This window comes from Nelumbo nucifera, chromosome 3 (genome assembly GCF_055504915.1).
Source record: "Nelumbo nucifera cultivar China Antique chromosome 3, China Antique-T2T, whole genome shotgun sequence".
NCBI lineage: Eukaryota > Viridiplantae > Streptophyta > Magnoliopsida > Proteales > Nelumbonaceae > Nelumbo > Nelumbo nucifera.
In genome coordinates this window covers 13935176-13953484 of record NC_142651.1, presented here as the reverse complement: position 1 = coordinate 13953484, position 18309 = coordinate 13935176, and the positions used below count along the sequence as shown (strand labels likewise).

The following is an 18309-nucleotide window of genomic DNA, read 5'->3' as shown; positions in this document are numbered from 1 at the left end:
TTCTGATTAATGGTATTTCAAGAACAGAGCCCATTAGACATGTGTCAAATTCTGATTAGTAGTAGTTCAAGAAAAAAGCCCACTAACATGCAGAGTGGAGCCCACAACTAGTGGGAAGCTCCCACTTTCAATCTTTTCCTAAAAAAAGGAAACTGTGCTATTAAATACTGTTAACTACTAAACTAATTAATTAATTCCAGCTATTGATTACTAATAATAATTACTGTTAGCTACTTCTATAATTAATTACAGCTATTAATTAGTAATTAATTACTGTTAAATACTTCTAATTAATTAATTCCAGCTATTAATTACTAATAATGATTACTCACTGATAATAATTAATTACTGAAAATAATTTCTTATAATAATTACTGTTACTACTTAATTAGTGATAATAATTAATTAGTGATAATATTGCTCATTATTAATTCGGAAAATAATTTCTTATAATAATTACTGATAATACTTAAGTATTGACAATATTGCTCTTTATTAATTCGAAATGATAATTAATAAATATTTTCATAATGGTAATTAATAATTCTGAAATAATAATTTTATATTTATATTAACTCATATCAATTATTTTGAAAATAAATATTTAATGTTAATTATTTATATTGTAATTATTGTAAAAATTATAATTCATACATTTATATGAAAAAATTAATTATATTATTATAAGTAATTATAATTAATAATATTATATTAATTAATATAATTATATTATTATTATCAATAATTACAATTAATTATTACTAATACTAATGATGATAATTATTATTTCGGAATGTTAATTAATTAAAGATAATTAGTAAGCATTTTAATAATGTTAATTATTAATTGGGATATAATCATTTTATATTAATATTAATTCATATTAAATACTTTATAAATATATAATTAGTGTTACTTATTTACATTATTATTATTACAAGTAATTTTAATTAATAATATTATTATTCTCCAATAAATACTTCATTTAGTGAAAGTTAAATTATAAAACTTTCAATTATTCAATATTGTTAAACTTATAGAATTATAAAAGCAAATATTATTTTATGAATTAACTAAAAATCGTAATTATAATAAATTAATTACTTAATAAAAATAAAAATAAAAATAAAATAATAATAATAGTAGTAGTAATAATAATATTACTGATCTCAAAACCAATACACACATAATAAGAATATATTATTAGTTAATAATAATAATATACTTATTATTATTACTGATTTCATAATTATTAATATATTATTTCTATTAATAATACTAATTATTATTAAAAAATGTTAATAGAAAAATTTATTTACTTAAAATTATTTGCCGAAATAACCCATTTTAATTCTGACAGATAATTAATTATTAATTTTAATTTCTTAAAATTATTATTTACTGAATAACTTTAATTACTCTTTGATTTAATGACATTATTTTTGAATATATAATTGGTTTTTTTGTTCAATCATTTTTTTTGCAAAAATCCAAAAAAAAAATTCACTTGCAATGCTAACCATTTTATTTTTCTCTTATTCAGTTTTCCAAAAGAAAAAAATAAATTAATGATATTTACCTATTTTTATCAAATTATGTATTTATCAAGTTGTTGTCATTGATGATGGCGATGATGATGAGTCAACTTTTTGAAAGAGAGGGGTACTAATAATATTAATGACTTCTAACTAATTAATTTCAGCTATTAATTACTAATAATAATAACTCACTGATAATAATTTCTTATAATAATTACTACAAATACTTAATTACTGATATTAACTAATTACTGATAATATTTCTCATTATTAATTCGGAATGATAATTATTAATGATTTTCATAATGGAAATTAATAATTTGGAAATAATCATTTTATATTTATATTAACTCATATTAATTATTTTGAAAATAAATATTTAATGTTAATTATTTATATTAGAATTATTATCATAAATTATAATTCTTACATTTATATGAAATAATTAATTATATTATTATTATCAATACTTATAATTAATTATTACTAATAATAATGATTTTTGATAAAAATTATTTATAGATTATAATTACTTACTAATAATTAATTCCTTAATTATAAAAATGATAATTAATTAATTATTACTTCAGGATGTTAATTAATTAATGATAATTAATAAGTATTTTAATAATGTTAATTATTAATTGGGATATGATCATTTTATATTTATATTAATTCATATTAATTATTTTATAAATATATAATTAGTGTTACTTATTTACATTATTATTATTAGTAGTAGTAGTTATAATTAATACTACTATTATTCTCCAATAAATATTTCATTAAGTGAAAGTTAAATTCTAAACTTTCAATTTGTTATGGGCCCAAGCGTAGGATCTCATCACGGGGCGGTCCACGGGGAGAAAGCCTTGCTTTCCCTTGCGCCTTCCCTTGCGTGCAGACCCTATTGTGGAAAACCGAATGGGTGATTTGTCTAAGAGACCACCCGAACTCTCCGAATGGGTGATTTGTCCAAGAGACCACCCGAACTCTCTTCACTCTTCTCTTGACTCGAAAACTGAATGCCTTTATTTCCACTCATAGCTCATTAAATAGGAGATTACAAAAGGGGGGTTCCTTGGATTCGGCTAGGCTAGGGTAATCCAACTCAAACTCAAACTCCTACTAAATAAATTACCTACTTCTAATGGTAACACAACTCCTATTTCTAGTGGCAAACCAAACTCTTACTAAGAAGATAAGATAAGATAAGGATAAGGGATGAGGGATAATATAGCTGGTGGCGAATTGGCTAGAGTGGCAAGGTAAGTGGGCCCTTGATGAGCTGTCATGTGGGCCCCCCTACTGCTGCTGCCGGGCGGTGCGCGCATCTTACAGTGCTGTTGCTGTGTGGTGCGTGTTGCTGCCGTGCGTTGCCTGCTGTTGCCTAGTGCTGCTGTCGTGCGGTGCGTGTTGCGCGCTGCCGGGCGGTGCGTGCTGTTGTGCGTGCTGCCGTGCGCTCTGCTGTACGTGCTGCCGTGCGCGCTGCTGTGCGTGCTGCCATGCGCACTGCTGTGCATGGTGGCACGCGTTGCTGTGCGTGCTGCCTTGTGCGTTGCTGTGCTTGCTGCTGCCGGGTGGTGATTGGTTAGGCTTGCCTACGAATGGGTGTCTCTCGCTTCTATGTCCGCAACACAATTATTCATTATTGTTAATCTAAAAGAATTATAAAAGCAATTACTATTTCAGGAATTAACTAAAAATAGTAATTATAACAAATTAATTACTTCATAATAATAATAATTTAATATTACTTATTTCAAAATCAATACACACTTATTATTATTACTGATTCCATAATTATTAATATATTATTAATCTTTATTACTCAATAAAGACATGAAATAAAAAAAATATTCAAATTACCACTAAATGAATGAACTAAAATCTATGAGTATTCTAATTGACTTGAATTCGACACATCAACATGCCCAAAATTATAATTTTAACCTACATTTCATATTTGTATCTCCCAATTCCTATAATGCAAACATACCATTAGGTTATGTACAGGTTTCCCTACCTTTTTCCTAAAGATAAATTCTAGCGAGTCTACATGTGGGGAGCTTAGACTTAAAATCCATAACCATGATTGACAAAAAAAAGTGTTGCCACCTAACTTGGAGGTGACTTCCATACTCAGGATGGTCCCATTATTCTCATTCCTTTCATGTTTCCTCTGTTGGATGGGCTTTGGAGTCCTGATTATATTATCAATTGATTGTAGCCATACATGATGATGATTTGATTGTAATCATATATTTTTCATCTCTTACTCCAGAGGATGGATGCATTTGCAAATGTTGTTTGGCATGGATTGTTTTTCTTAGCAGCTCTTTGAATGATTTTCTTCCTTCTTTGCATCTTTGAATGAATATCACTTAAATGCTTTTTATCTATTCATATGCCCCTAAATATTAAGCAGTATTGGTGATATTGTTGTAAACATCCATCTAATTTTACTATTTTATAAATAGATTAATGATTGCAAAGTTATTGATTTTTTTTTGGGTGGATTGCTCAATAGGATATTGATTTTTTATTGTTAAATAGTAAATTTGAAATTAAATGATACTGTAGTTGCCCCTTACTTAGTATGGGGTCATTGTCTAGATAAAACATGGTAAGTCTCTTAAATCAAATAATGAGCCCACCGTAAATGTCTATTATAAATAATTAAAAAAATGAAATAGTTCAAATTAAATCAAATAATTACTTGCTGAAAATTACTGGATTAAGTAAATAATAACAACAATCAATTATTTATAGAAATAATTAATAATAATAACAATTATCAAGTACTTAATTAAGTAAATAATAAAAAACGAAATAACAAACATCAGTTATCATTAATGTTTATTCAAAGCATGCCCCATAATAATTACCGAATACAGTAATTAAACCTTAAATAAGAATCATTATTTATTAACAGTCACTAAAATTGTTAAGCTAAATCATTAATGTTTATTCTTAAATGTAAAAAATGAATTAACAAATCTATTATATAATAATTATACTCGGTTGGAAAAAATATTTTAAGTTTAAATAATTACAAATTTAATTATTATTACTATATAACAAAAAATTTAAATAAAATACTAAAATAAATTGTTAATAATAATAAGAATGGTTAAGTTAATGTAATGAATGGTTCAAGTTGAATTTAATGGCTCGTATAATTTTACGGATTTGACATATAAGGATCAATTTATGTAAACCCATAGACTATATGAATGTCTTAAAAAATGGCAATATATAAATAATAATAAAAATCATTAATATTTATATAAAATTAATTTACCCGTACCTAGTACGGGTCATTCACTAGTTACAAATGAACAGAAAAGAGAAGGGGCTGGAGGAAGGTGCATTAGTCACGTGTCATATATTAGATGGTCAAACAAACTATTTGGGACTTCGAATCGGAAGTAGAAAACTTGAAATTGGAAGCTTGAGGGTTCAGGCATGGCAGAAGTATGGATCTGGCCATCTGGGACTCTGGGGCAGGGGAACGCTCTCCAATCATCAAACACCAAATTTAGGTATGCAGAGCGTAATTGTTTAAAGACCGAAGTGCCCTCATCTTGCTTGCTTCTCAGTTCTCCTCCCGCAAGAGTACTAAAGTTTCTGAGTTTCACCAATTATTATTTGGGCTCTGTTAATTCGTTTTATCAAAGTTTCCTTGGTCATACCGGGCGGATCTCTCTCTCTCTCTCTCTTAGAGTTATCGAAACTCAATTTCATTTTTCAAAATCTGAGAACGGGGGAGGGGGAAATGAGATATAGCATGTAGTATTGTAATATCTGATTTTTATGCTTTTTTCCTCTGTTTCTTTGTATGCTTTTTTCACTGTTGAAGGTGATTAATCATTGCCGACATAAAGACTTACTAAGCTTCCACTGTGGGAATGGGCCCTCAACCCTTGTTCCGTCTTCAATTTCTAGAAGAACCTAGTGAATCACCTTGCTCGTTCCACCCTCAGTCTGGGAATGGGCGAGCTGACATGAAGACTGGATGCTTTCCTTTAGTTGGCACCTTTGAAAGAAAAGCTTGCAAGGCATATACCGGGGAAAAATATTAATGTAATTTTTAAGATTTTAATATCTTTTTATTTTGAGGTGGAGGTGGACTGAACTGTAAAAATCCCTTTATCTTATATGTTTCACATCCATATGATTTATTTTTCCCTTTCTTCTTCTTCTTCTTCGAGTTTATATTCTAATGTTAGAAAGGCCGAAAGGCAGAAAGCAATTAAGTTCTTAAATCTTAGTTTATGAATCAGAATAATTAGTTTATCAGCCAAAGTTAACTTAATGGTAATGGTATATTATTAAACCAGATTGGGTAGAAATTCGTTTTAAGGTTGCCATCCAAAAAGATTTACATTAAGTTTAATTATATATGCGTAAGTATGGACATTTAGGAACCCCTACACAGTTAGCTCATCGGAATAGTCCTTATTCAGGACAGTTGGATCTGTTGAGACGCTTTTCCTACCATTTGAAATCTGAGACATGGTTATGGTTTTGCTCCTGTGCTTCAAAGTTCAAACCAACTATTGTTGGAAAGTGCATTGGCAAAAGAGCCCTTCCGGGCAAGGTGAACTTTAAGTTAAAGTTTTCAGTTTTCGTGGTAAGAAACGAGCTCTCATTGTTTGACTATGCCTTGTTCCTTACATGGAAGGTATGAACCTTTGAGGTTTAGAAATAGGTACAGTGCAAATACAAGGTTTAAAAATATAATATAATATACAGGTTTTGCACTCTACATATTTGTATTTTCACTCTTCCCAAACCTGGCCTTAAGGAAAATTCCCCAGAAGCTCAATCTTAAGGATCATGCCTGAAAGTATAATGCATATGCATCACACTTTTAGGTGCTTTGTGTAAGAAGACGTTTTTGATTGGAGTAGGATTCCCATACAAGAATGGCTTCATACTCATTATAAGATTTTAGGCGTATATTTTTTATTTGTATAAATATTTAGGGCTTTCAACACCCATTTCAGGTTTTGATTTACACCAAGAGCTTTCTGATTGTCTAGAAAGAATTGTCAAAAAATTTGTAATACCTTGTAGTCCTTGTTTATATTATCAGTAATTCATCCATACATTTTTCTTACATAAAAATAAGATCTTTTTTTTTTTGCATAGTTTTACACTTTTTTCTCATTTTAGTTCATTTTTTATTGAAATAATGATATCTCATGAAGGTTTTGCCTCATGCATTAGAAGATCCAAGTGCCTCACTTTACATCTCTGTGTTTTAAAAAATTGATATCACTACCCAAATCAGTATTCCAGGAAATTGTTGATACGACTGAAGTGCTCCCCTGCTTTAGAATAACTAAACTACCTTGTTGTCAGCTTCTGACATGTTTTTTTTTTCTTTTCCTTGTTGACTGTGCCTACCAGGTCTTAAGAACTCAATTCAAACTTCTATTTCATAAAATTATGCAACCATGAGTCCAAGTGGGTATACAGTGGAAGTTACAAGTTTGTCTCCCAATGCAACAGAGAAAGATGTTTATGATTTCTTTGCTTTCTCTGGTACAATAGAACATGTTGAAATTGTCAGGTACTATAAGTTGCATTGATATTTTGGTTACTAGTTTTCATTCATTCTTCATTTTAACCTCTAATTCTTTATCTGGATATATTCAAATTTGTTCCTAATTTTGTTGCTTCAAAGTAAGAAGTGATCATTTGCCTTCTTAATTTTCTATTCAATTGTTGTTGAGAATTTGATTGGTTATTTGATCTTAGTCACTCCTTTAGTGTTTTTGTAATAACTACAATTCGTTTGTCACCATAATGTGTCCTGTACTCCTACTTCCCGTGGTGTTTTACTATGCTGGTTTCAACAATAAATAACTTGTACGATGTATGTTGTTGGAAGATGTGCATTATTTTAATAAGGTGATTCATGAGATATTTTGGAGTTTTTTCCTCCTATTAAATTAAGTAGTCCTATGGTCTAGTTTAATAGATCCTTTTCCTCCTCAAGAAAGACCAATGGGACAGTACTTGTGAATCTCCCTGGGTGGTGATTTAAGTGGCTACCATTTTGATCAAATGGGTTAGTCATCTTTTTCACCATGTTTTACTCCGCTGAATTTTGATTCCTTGCTTCCAATAATTGAATTGGTCAACAATATGTGATTCTGTGTGTTATAGCTTTAAAAAGTAGTTATTACTTATTAGGTTAAACTGCTAGAGTGTTAACATCAGTTAATTTCTTGAATAATATATGCTTCTCCTGACTGGGTTAAACCTTTTATAAGTATTTGATTACCTAGAATCTTTCTGTCATGAAAAATGTGGCTATGCCTATTTTTGCACCTTGTAACTTTTCAAGGTGATATAGATGTTTTTCTGCTAATTTAACACTAGAGGTATTGCATGGTAAGATATCACTATCACTAGTGAGCATGGTCGATAATGTGCTTTGTTTCTTCATGTTTTGATAATCAATGGAAACAGAGTGACATGATATCTCCTGTGGCAAACTACCTGAAATGCTGATGGATTGTGCATGTTATTATATCAATAATTTTTATTTCATTCTGATATGCAAGTGCTGTTTTTGATATCCTTCTAAACAGATCTGGACAATATGCTTGCACTGCCTATGTGACATTTAAAGATGTTCATGCCCTGGAAACTGCCGTTTTGCTCAGTGTAAGTTTCATGCAATCTCTGGTGAAAAGTTAATTTTCCTGCAAGGAGACATTGATAACTGCTAGCTACATTAGTAAAATAGCTCAAAGACTTCAGTTCCATTTCATTCAATACCTATCATTCAAAGAAAATGGTGTAGGCAACAAAAAGAGTATACCTTCTAGCAGCATGGCTCAGAAACCCTAAATTTATTGTTCATGATTTTAGAACTTCTGAACTTTGAATATGGTAATCTGCAATTTCCAAATAAGGCATCTCATGGTAATAGCGGAATTTCTATAAGTACTTTAACTTACTAGGTAGTTCAGTAAGGTTAGCTTGAGCATTCCTAGATGGTAGGCAACAAAAAGTGTATATCTTCTTACAGCATTCTGACTCACCAATGTTTAGGACTTCCATGATGTTGAAGCTTCTGAACTCTTGATATATATATATATATTTGATAAATGTGAACTCTTGATATATATCATCATCATCACCTAAGCCTTGTCCAATTATATGGGGTTAGCTATATGAATCCTGTTTTGCCATTCTGTCTGTTCGGTGCCTTATCCATCATTAAGTTATTGGCACTTAAATCATTTCTTATTATATCCACCAAAGTCCTTTTTAGTCTGCCCTTAGCTCTTCTAGCCCCTTCAACTTGTAACATGTCACTTCTCTAACAGGTGCCGTAGATAATCTTCTATGCACATGACTGTAACCTCTCAATCTACTTTCTCTCATTTTATCACCTATTGGAGCTACTTCTAGGTTCCTTTGCATGACTTCATTTCTAACCTCCTTCTATCTGGTTTTACCACTCATCCATCTATGCATTCACATATCTGCCACACTCATTTTTTGGACATGCTATTTCTTTACAGCCCAACACTCTGTTCCATACAACATAGCTGGCCTTATAACTGTTTTATAGAATTTTCCCTTTAACTGAAGTAGTATTCGCCTATAAACTTGCAACACACACATGTAATCAAACTCTTGATGTGATAGCTGAAGGTTAACCAGTTATGTCTCTTATTCATGTACTTTCATTTAGATTTTGCAAGTTGCCTTAAGAACCATAGATGTGATAAATGATAATCTTCTATTCACTTATACTGGTTTGTAATGATAATCCTTGTGTCTTTATGAGAAATTTATTATACACCAATACTCTTCTGTAGTTCTTCAATATCATTTGCTGCACCTGTATCTCAGCGGTGGCAACCAATGAAAAGGGTGATCTCTATTTGGTATTAGTTAAACCAAGTGATACGTCTGAAACTTACAACATTATTTTGCATTATTTCTTTCTACATTACTTGGTATGCTCTTTCCTCAAAGTTAAAAGTGCCCTACTTCATTGCAAATTCGGAGCTGAACATGAATATGTTATTCCCAGCATGCTGCACTTTAGTATTCCACTTGGCTTAATTCTTTCTGTTCACTGAGTTCATAATTGATTATCTCAGGGTGCCACAATTGTAGATCAACCTGTATGCATAACTCGCTGGGGTCAGTATGAAGATGAATTTGATCTTTGGAGTAGGCCTTCACGGAAGCTAGAAGATGAAATAGGTTCAATGGTAAGCTTCTTTGTTTGTAATAGCAGTGATTATCTGGTAGCCTAGTTAGCTACCAAGAATGTCGGTCCATGCCATAAACTTTGTGTAACTCAAGTGTGAACGTCGGGAAAATCCCCGGCTGTTCAATGGCCGAATAAATGGAGCCGCCACCCATCAAAATATATAACAGGGAGTGATGGGACTCCCGGAATTTACATTTTTCAAAATCAACCGAATGTTGGTGACTCCATTCTTGTCAGCAGGGGGAAGGGGTTAGGCACCCCTCTCTCTTGTCAGTGTGAATACTAGTTTCCGTATCTGCCTTTGGATTTGATGTGAGAATCTGGGTTCTCAGTGATTTGAGAGGATTTGGGAGCTTCTCTCTTCCCCTCCAGACCAACCCCTTTTCGACGTAAGGGTCCGAGCAAAAGGATGAATTCTTACCCTTTTCTATCAGACCCCCCACATTCGGACTCAGTTGGTTGGTTTGAAGAGCGAAAAGAAATACTTCAACCTCTCGGATGCTGAGTAACATGAAGGCTTTCACATTCAAACTCAAACTTTACACCAACATCAAACCAGCAGAAAGTGAAAAAAAAAAAAAGAACAATCTACAGCGGCATTAATAGATAAAGCTTCATAGAAATGAGGTAAAGTACTTTACCACTTATAACCTGAAACCACTGGAACTTGCTGATTTAGGGGTTTTTATCAGCTTGGACGGTCGTTGAATGAATGCCTATGGAGGTCTAAGAATGTCGAGGACTCGATGGAACCTTATTTAACCTTCGAACGAATGAACAATACCACTGATATAGTTCGCAATAGCAGGGAGACTGTGGATTAGTGTCGCATGTATCCTTTATACATCGGCGAACAGGATGAGGGCTCTCCCTGGCGTCGATCTTTGCTCAGTTCTCCTCTTTGGAACCGTTCTTCTTCTAGTTCGAATACTCTCTACAGATTTCTCTTCTCCCTCGGCCTATCATCTTCTCTTCGCTCTCTCTCTCTCTCTCTTCTCTACTCTCGAACACCTCTCTCGTCTCTTTTATTAGCCTTTTGTATTCACATGCGATTTAAATAAAAAATACATATTTATATTTAACAATTTTAACTAAATATTAAAAAAATAATATTTTATAAATTAATAGAATAGATAATGTATCAAATCCACATTTATATAAAAAATATGATTTTTAATATTGAGAAATTTATACAAATAGAATATTAATAATAGAATAATTATTTTAATACTTAAACTTTATAAATTTGCACATGATATAAATCTTAAAATTTTTATATACTTTTACAAGTTGTTAATTAATATTTTAGTTTACATTAATAAGTAATAACGAAATATTTATTATTTACAAAAAATAAAAATATTATATATAAAGTATTGAAGAATATAATATTAAATTGAATTTATCAAATCCACTAATCTATATTTATTTCAAATAGTGATTTTTTATTTCATAAAATTTATAGAAATAAAAATATTAATAATGGAATAATTATTTTAGTAATTAAAAACTATGAATTTGTATATGATATGTATCTTAGAAATTTTAACAAATTTGATATACTTTGAGTTAAGATTATATTTTTATAAATTATTAATTGATATTTTAATTTGCACTTGAAAATTTAATATTTAGTTGACGTTTTCTTAATGTTAAAATATTAAAATAGTAAAATAAAAAATAATTGATATAATAATTAAAATATAATAGATGCATATGTTTAGTGTCTTGGACTCTTGATTAATGCACTATAAATAAAATTATACATCTTGGTACATTGATTGTAATATATTTCTTCATATATAACCTTAATATTTACATTTTCTATGTATTTATATACTATTTTGTGATCATTTTGATCTTAAATTTAGTGTTATTAATGTATTTATGAAAATTTGTGTGTAATTTCCCTAGCGTATCCATCTTTTTCATCTGTATCCATGCGTTTCAAAAGCGTATTTGTATCTATATCTAGGTTGTCTGATACGATACCCGATATCGATAATTTAATTCTCTCTCTCTCTCTCTCCAGCTCTCTCAAGCTCAAGATTCACTATCTAAGAGTCTCTCTCTACTCTTAGTTCAGTCCCCCTGTATACGTTTCCTCTCTTTCTCTTAAAACTCCTCTTCTCCGACCCCCCTCTCCTTGGGATGGGTACCTCCTATTAGGAGGGGGTTTTCAAAGAAACTTCAAAGTGAATGTGGGGGGGGGGGTTTAGGGTAACTTTGGCAATTAGGGTTTGAAAGGGCCCATTTAGAGTGGTATTTGGGTAATTTGGATTCATGAAGGGTATGTTGATAATTTTGGTTAAAAGGGCATTTTGGGAATTTGGTCAAGGGGGGTATTTTGGTAATTTGAAGGACAATTTTGGTAATCTGGTCAAGGGGTTTGGAAATTTGGAAGGAGGCATTTTGATAATTTGGAAGGGTAATTTTGGTAATTTGGTCAAGTGGTATTTTGGAGGAAGGGTAATTTTGGCAATTTGGTCAAGGGTATTTTGGTAATTTGGTCAAGAGGTATTTTGGTAATTTGAAAGAAGGATAAGTTTGGTCAAAGGGTATTTTGGAGTTTTAGAGGTATCAGGTAGGTTCAGCGACGGATTTTAAGGATTTAGGGGCTGAGATTTAGGTTTGGTAGGGTCGAAATGATTTGACCTTGGAGGGTGAATTGGGTTTTGGTAAGTGCTTGGTTTTCATAGACTTGTTTAAACTTTAAAGTGGGTCTGTGAAAGGAATAAATTGACCTTCCCACGTATGACCATGCCCAGGATCCTAATTTTGAGAGAGTATCGACTGCATTTAATTGCCACAGATTCACTTTTTGCCAAAAAAGTGCAAGTAATAGTTAGAATCATCAAAGTGGGCTGTTTAATGGTGTAGTATGAGGGATAGAATGATTTGAAAGTCTTGGATTTCATAATTGTCTGTTTTATAGTGCACCCTTGTATACTGTCAGTATTATCACTTGATGGCATCTTGGATTTCATCATTATCCCCTCTTTGTCACCAGTATGTTACCTTTAGATAAAGATTCCAGACTATGTTCGGTAAGAGATGGTATTGAATAATCAGTAGTTCAAATAACACTGAAAAGAAGTAACCTATCTTTTAATTATCTATAATCCTTTTTCATCATTTTCATTTTGTTTCTCTTTTCCCATTTGTAACTTTTTGTACTTAATTTTTGGGACTCTTAACCTTCTAGATATTAGCAGGCAGCACATGAAAGTCGCTTTGTCTCCACTCCGGCAGAGGCAGTAACGATGGCTCAAGAAGTAGTGAAAACCATGCTAGCAAAAGGATATATATTGGGGAAAGATGCATTGAGCAGGGCCAGAGCCTTTGATGAGTCCCATCAAGTGTCAGCTTCAGCGGCAGCCAAGGTCTCCGAGTTGAGTAAGAGAATTGGACTCACTGATAAGATTTGTGCAGGTGTTGATGCTGTTAAGTCGGTGGATGAAAAATACCATGTATCAGAGACTACTCGGTCAGCCCTTGCTGCAACAGGGAGAACGGCTACAGCAGCTGCTAATACTGTGATCAACAGTAGCTATTTTTCCAAGGGAGCTCTTTGGGTGTCGGATGCTCTTAGTCGGGCAGCAAAAGTTGCAGCTGATTTAGGTGGTCGTGGTAGTAAAAACTGAAAGATGTATGCATTTATATCGTAGTAAATATATTTGATGATGTGTCAAGTGTTACTGCGTGGTCTCTCTTGGTTTATGTCATTAGTTGGATACTTCTGGTTTGCAGCTTTGCTGGTTTGAACTTTGAAGTTTAGCAATTATAATTTATAACCACTGGATACTGGGTACCGGGCCCACTTACCACCATTCCTTTTCTTCGGCAGTTGGGGATGATTTCATAGAGACATCCTCTTGACTTATATGGCTGGGGAAGCATTTTTATAGTCGTACAGAAATATCAAGGAGCATGCCCTTGTTTTTTTATAAGAAAGAAAATTAACCATAAGGATATATAGGTCCAAAAAAGGTGGTGGAGACTGGAGAATACCAGACTCTCTCCTCACAGAAGTGTTACGTTTAGCCTTAATAGGTACACTACACAGTGAACTAATATTCTATTTCTATTCAAAGACGTATTCGCAAATAAAAAGGAAATTGAAGAAAACGAAGATAAGAGAGTTGGAATATCATCCAGACTCCAGAGTAGCAAAAAAGAAGACTATGTAGTCCATTCAAAGTAGAGATGGATATTAAAAAGTCCGAAATAACAGCCAACGAAGATAATCCTAGTTCCACAGCAATCTGGATCACCCGCTTCATAGGAAAAATTTCTGCCTCTATATATATATTATCACACTAGCAAAGCAAAGATCAAACACATTCTCCTGCAGCAAAAATGAAATTACCATTAGTTTTGTCCAAGGCCACACAACACAACCATAGGAGCCAATAGAACAAGTTAATTTCTTCCATCACAGAAAAACAACAAAGGAATGAGAGCACCCATTCATGTTTAAGGAAAATACACTTTATAAATAAATGCCTTTACGAGGGATGCTAGTCGAGCTGCGGTGAAGAAGCGGACGGGAGCCTGTGTTTCTCTCTTAAACAAAAACAGAGACATGAGCGTGCACGTACTGAGGGAGAGTGAAAGACAAAACACTAGTCACTATTGCCTTGGCTTGGCTTCAAGGGGAAGGTGGACCAACTAGCTAGAAGACAAAGGTAAGGTTGAAAATTGAAACCCTTAAAAGCCCTTACCCCCCCTTAATCACTTCTCCTTCCCCGTGATTAACATTCTTTCATGCACGTCAGTGGCTTAACATTCTTCTCCGGGTCTGAATGGAGTATCCGTGGAAAAGGAGTCCTCATCTCCTCCCCCCCCACCCCTAAAGAAAAAGAAAAAAAAAAACGTTTCTGCATGATCTATGGCTGCACATCTCATACATGATGGGTATTAGTTTTATGGTGAGATGCGTGGACATGGCAAAAGATATCTTTGATAGCTATTACAGCTTCAAGGCTTAGTGCTTTGTTTGGTTTGACGGAAGATTTTAGTGGGATGAGATGGGATGATAAAGGAAAATGGGTGAAATTTTTTTTCTTGGTTGTGAAAGGGAGAATTAGTGGAAAAATCAACCCCAATAACAATAATTAAATAATCATTAATTAGGTAATTAGATATATTTTTATATTATTTTATATTTAATTGTTAATTAATTAATTAATATTAATAATCATCCAATTAATAATTAGTATTTTTATTTTAGTTTATTAATTAATTAATATTTATTATGAACTAATTAATCATTTCTATTTTATATTACAAATTATTTTTAATTCAACATTTGTAATATTTTTCTATTAAATAAATTAATAATAAATAATTATTAAATTAGTAATAATTTTATTTTGTATTACTAAATATTTTAGTTAGTCAATATTTATTATTATTTATTTATTTATTAAATTAGTAATGAAGCAATTATTTAATGAATAATTAAGTACTTAATTAATTATTAACTATTTTTTAATTATGAATTAATTTATTATTAATATTGCATTTTAATAATTTATAATTATTAATTAATTATAATTAAATTATTTTATTATTATCTTATTAAATAATTAATAATTTATTAATGGATCATGGGTCTAATGTTAACTTTTAAAAACTCTACAAGGATGGTGTTTTTTTTTTTTCTGTTAAACAAATTTCCCTTTCCTTTCCTTTGCCACTTGTCTCCCACCAAAATGATGGGATTTTTCCCATTCCAAAAGTTAAGATTTATAATCTCACATTTTTCCCATCCCATCTCATCACATCCCACAAATCAAATATGAGAAGAAAGAATATTCGGGAATATTCAATATTTTCCCATACCATGCCGGAAATGAAATGGAGCCTGATGGCTGTTGAGATCAAGTGTTGGAGCAGATTTAAACTCCAAAAACTGATACCAAATATAGATTTTCTGCATGATTGCATTGGCTCCCTACATAGCGCCCCATAGAAAATACCAACCATGCATTGGAATACATCATGTCTTAAAAAAAGTACAGAGATGTTTCCGATGCATGCTGAGATGTGATGTAAGACACGTGTGAGGTGTGCTGTGTGGGGAGCCAATCCAGATCCATGATTTTTGTTGTTTGTTATTTGCTAAAAGTCTGTTACAGAGATTTTATTGAACCCCGCCCTAAAGTTGAAGAATACGTTGGACATTGGGGATGACACAACTTATTTAGCTAAACACCGATAATAGAAGCAAGTAAATGGATTGTGTACTTATAGGAGGGGTGGTTTTTAATAACTGCTGAGTGCTGAAGGAGTAGAAAGACATCACCTTAATCGTTCAGGCAGTGATTATATATGATGACCATTTTATCTCTTTACCAAGTAATGTCAAAATTTGTAAGCAGCAGCCTCACATAAATGCTCCTGCAGTCATCTTTTGCGAGATGTGTAAAACCCAATCATTTTTTTTCCATTTGTTGATGCACATCTCGCTAGTCTCTATCATACCTAATATGAAAGAGAAACCTTTTATTCTATACCGGGCACATGCATTCAAGAGAGGCCAAGAATGTGGATGAGAGGAAGGAAAGGATACACAAAATGAGATAGAATTACTTAATGAAAGAGTTGTAGGTGGAAGAGAAAAATTTGGAACCCAACGACAGGGAATTGCGATAATGGTTGTTTTAGACACGAGGCCGAGGCAAGTATGGACATTATTTGAAGATGGTTAAGTCCCAAATAGTGTTTGGAAACTCTTCTAAATCAGACTGGTCTGTCAAATTGGTTGAACCGTGACTGGATCATACCCTAGTTAAAAACTGAAATTTATAAAAAAAAAAAAGTCTAAACTAGCTTACTGGCCAGTTTAACCGAAGAACTGGTGAATTAGTTCCAGCTCCATGAAACCACCCGAGTAACTAAATAATCAAAATTTCAAAATATTTATGGCAAGGTGGTTCATCAAGGTTTGAAGGGTTCAACAATGCTTGTTGTGGTTGTAGATTGGTCGGTAGCCTTAGCTGAAGCTAATCGTTATACTTTTGGAGTTTAAGGGTTTTTTCTCTTGTTTTAGTAGTGTTTGGTTTTGTTTTCTCTTTTGTTCTTTGTGTCAGTAATTAGTGTTGTGCAGTGTTATCTTTGTTGTTGGGTTTTTGGTGTTATATCTCCTTTTTATCTGTTTCTCTTTGCTTCAACAAATGGCATCATCATCATCCAAGTCTTATTCTCAATTATTTAAGGTCAGCTACATTAATTTTGTTTCACCATTCAGTTCTCTTTAATTTCATATCTATTGTTAAATTATAGGCACTTAAAAGCCATTTTTAATTGTTTTAACCCAAACCCTTTTTGGTCTACACCTAACCCTTCTAGCTCATTCAACTTGTAACGAACTTCTTCTTATAGGTGTTGGATGGTCTTTTACACATGTGATTAAACCATCTTCGTCTCCTTTCTTTGGTTTTATCACCCATTGGAGCTACTCCTAGGTTCTTTTGAGTAATTTCATTTTTTATCCTACATTTTTCTAGTTTTTCCACTCATCTATTTAGCTCTACCACTGTTTCTTGATTTCCCAACATTTTGCTCCCTAAAATTTAGATGGCCTTACAATTATTTTACCAAACTTTCCTTTAATCTAAGTGACATTCATCTACCAAACAAGATTCTGGATGCACCCCTCCACTTTGTCCAACCTACTCTAATTCTGTGGGCAACAACCTCCTTAATCTCTACCTTGTTATGAACTACTAAACAAGGTACTGGAAATAGGTCACATTGTGTTATTTCTTGATTTCCGATCCTAAGCATATTCTCATTTACACTCTTGTTATTTTTAAATTTACATATTATCTATCTAGTTTTAGTCTTATATATTTTAAAACCCTTTGTTTCTAAGGCATTTGTCTATAAACTTAATTTTGCATTTAATCTTTCATTCATTTCATCAGTTAAGATAGTGTTATCAACAAATAACATACACCATGGGGCCTCCTCTTGTATATGTCTGATCAATTCATTTATGATCAGTGCAGAAAAATAAGGGTAAGTGATGAACCTTCCATTCATTTCTTATTGTACCTGTCATCTTTTAACTCTACCGTATGCGTTTTTTTAGGTAAGTGAATACCTTATAGAAATTTCTCTTCTTTTTTTCTAAAATTTTCTATTAATTATTTCAAAAGAAAAAAAAAAAAGCTTTCATGATTGACCTCCGTGGCATAAACTCAAATTAATTCTCTGGCATACTTATCTTATATCGTAACCTTTACTCTATTATTCTTTTCTTCATTTTTCAAGCATTTTTCATTGTCTTATTAAATAACTTAGTGATAATAAGTTTTTCTCCCTTGTATCTTTCCACACTTCTATTGAAATAACATTTGGTCGTAACACCTATTTTAACTTTGCCTTTATCTTATTTAGTGCCTCATTCACTACAGTAATTTTAATTATATGAAGACACATTACTTCTAACACTATTAGTATACTCTTTCCTCCACTATTATATTTTAAGTGTTGTTAATTTAATAA

At 31.9% G+C, this 18309-nt stretch overlaps 1 protein-coding gene across 4 annotated transcripts; it reads left to right on the top strand.

Annotated features, from left to right (window-relative positions):
• The first annotated feature begins 4942 nt into the window (after positions 1-4942).
• On the top strand, positions 4943-13622 carry LOC104597158 (binding partner of ACD11 1-like). Of its 4 annotated transcripts, none has more exons than XM_010258590.2 (5): positions 4945-5083; positions 6957-7119; positions 8147-8222; positions 9677-9790; positions 13008-13622. In XM_010258590.2, the coding sequence occupies exons 2-5, from the start codon at positions 7004-7006 to the stop codon at positions 13434-13436; spliced, it is 735 nt and encodes a 244-aa protein (XP_010256892.1). In that variant the 5' UTR covers positions 4945-5083; positions 6957-7003; the 3' UTR covers positions 13437-13622. The 4 variants fall into 4 exon arrangements, with proteins under 4 accessions (XP_010256901.1, XP_010256892.1, XP_010256884.1 ...); XM_010258582.2 differs by having other exon boundaries at positions 13005-13622; XM_019197970.2 differs by lacking the exon at positions 4945-5083 and adding an exon at positions 5116-5624 and having other exon boundaries at positions 13005-13622.
• The last annotated feature ends 4687 nt before the right edge of the window (positions 13623-18309 follow it).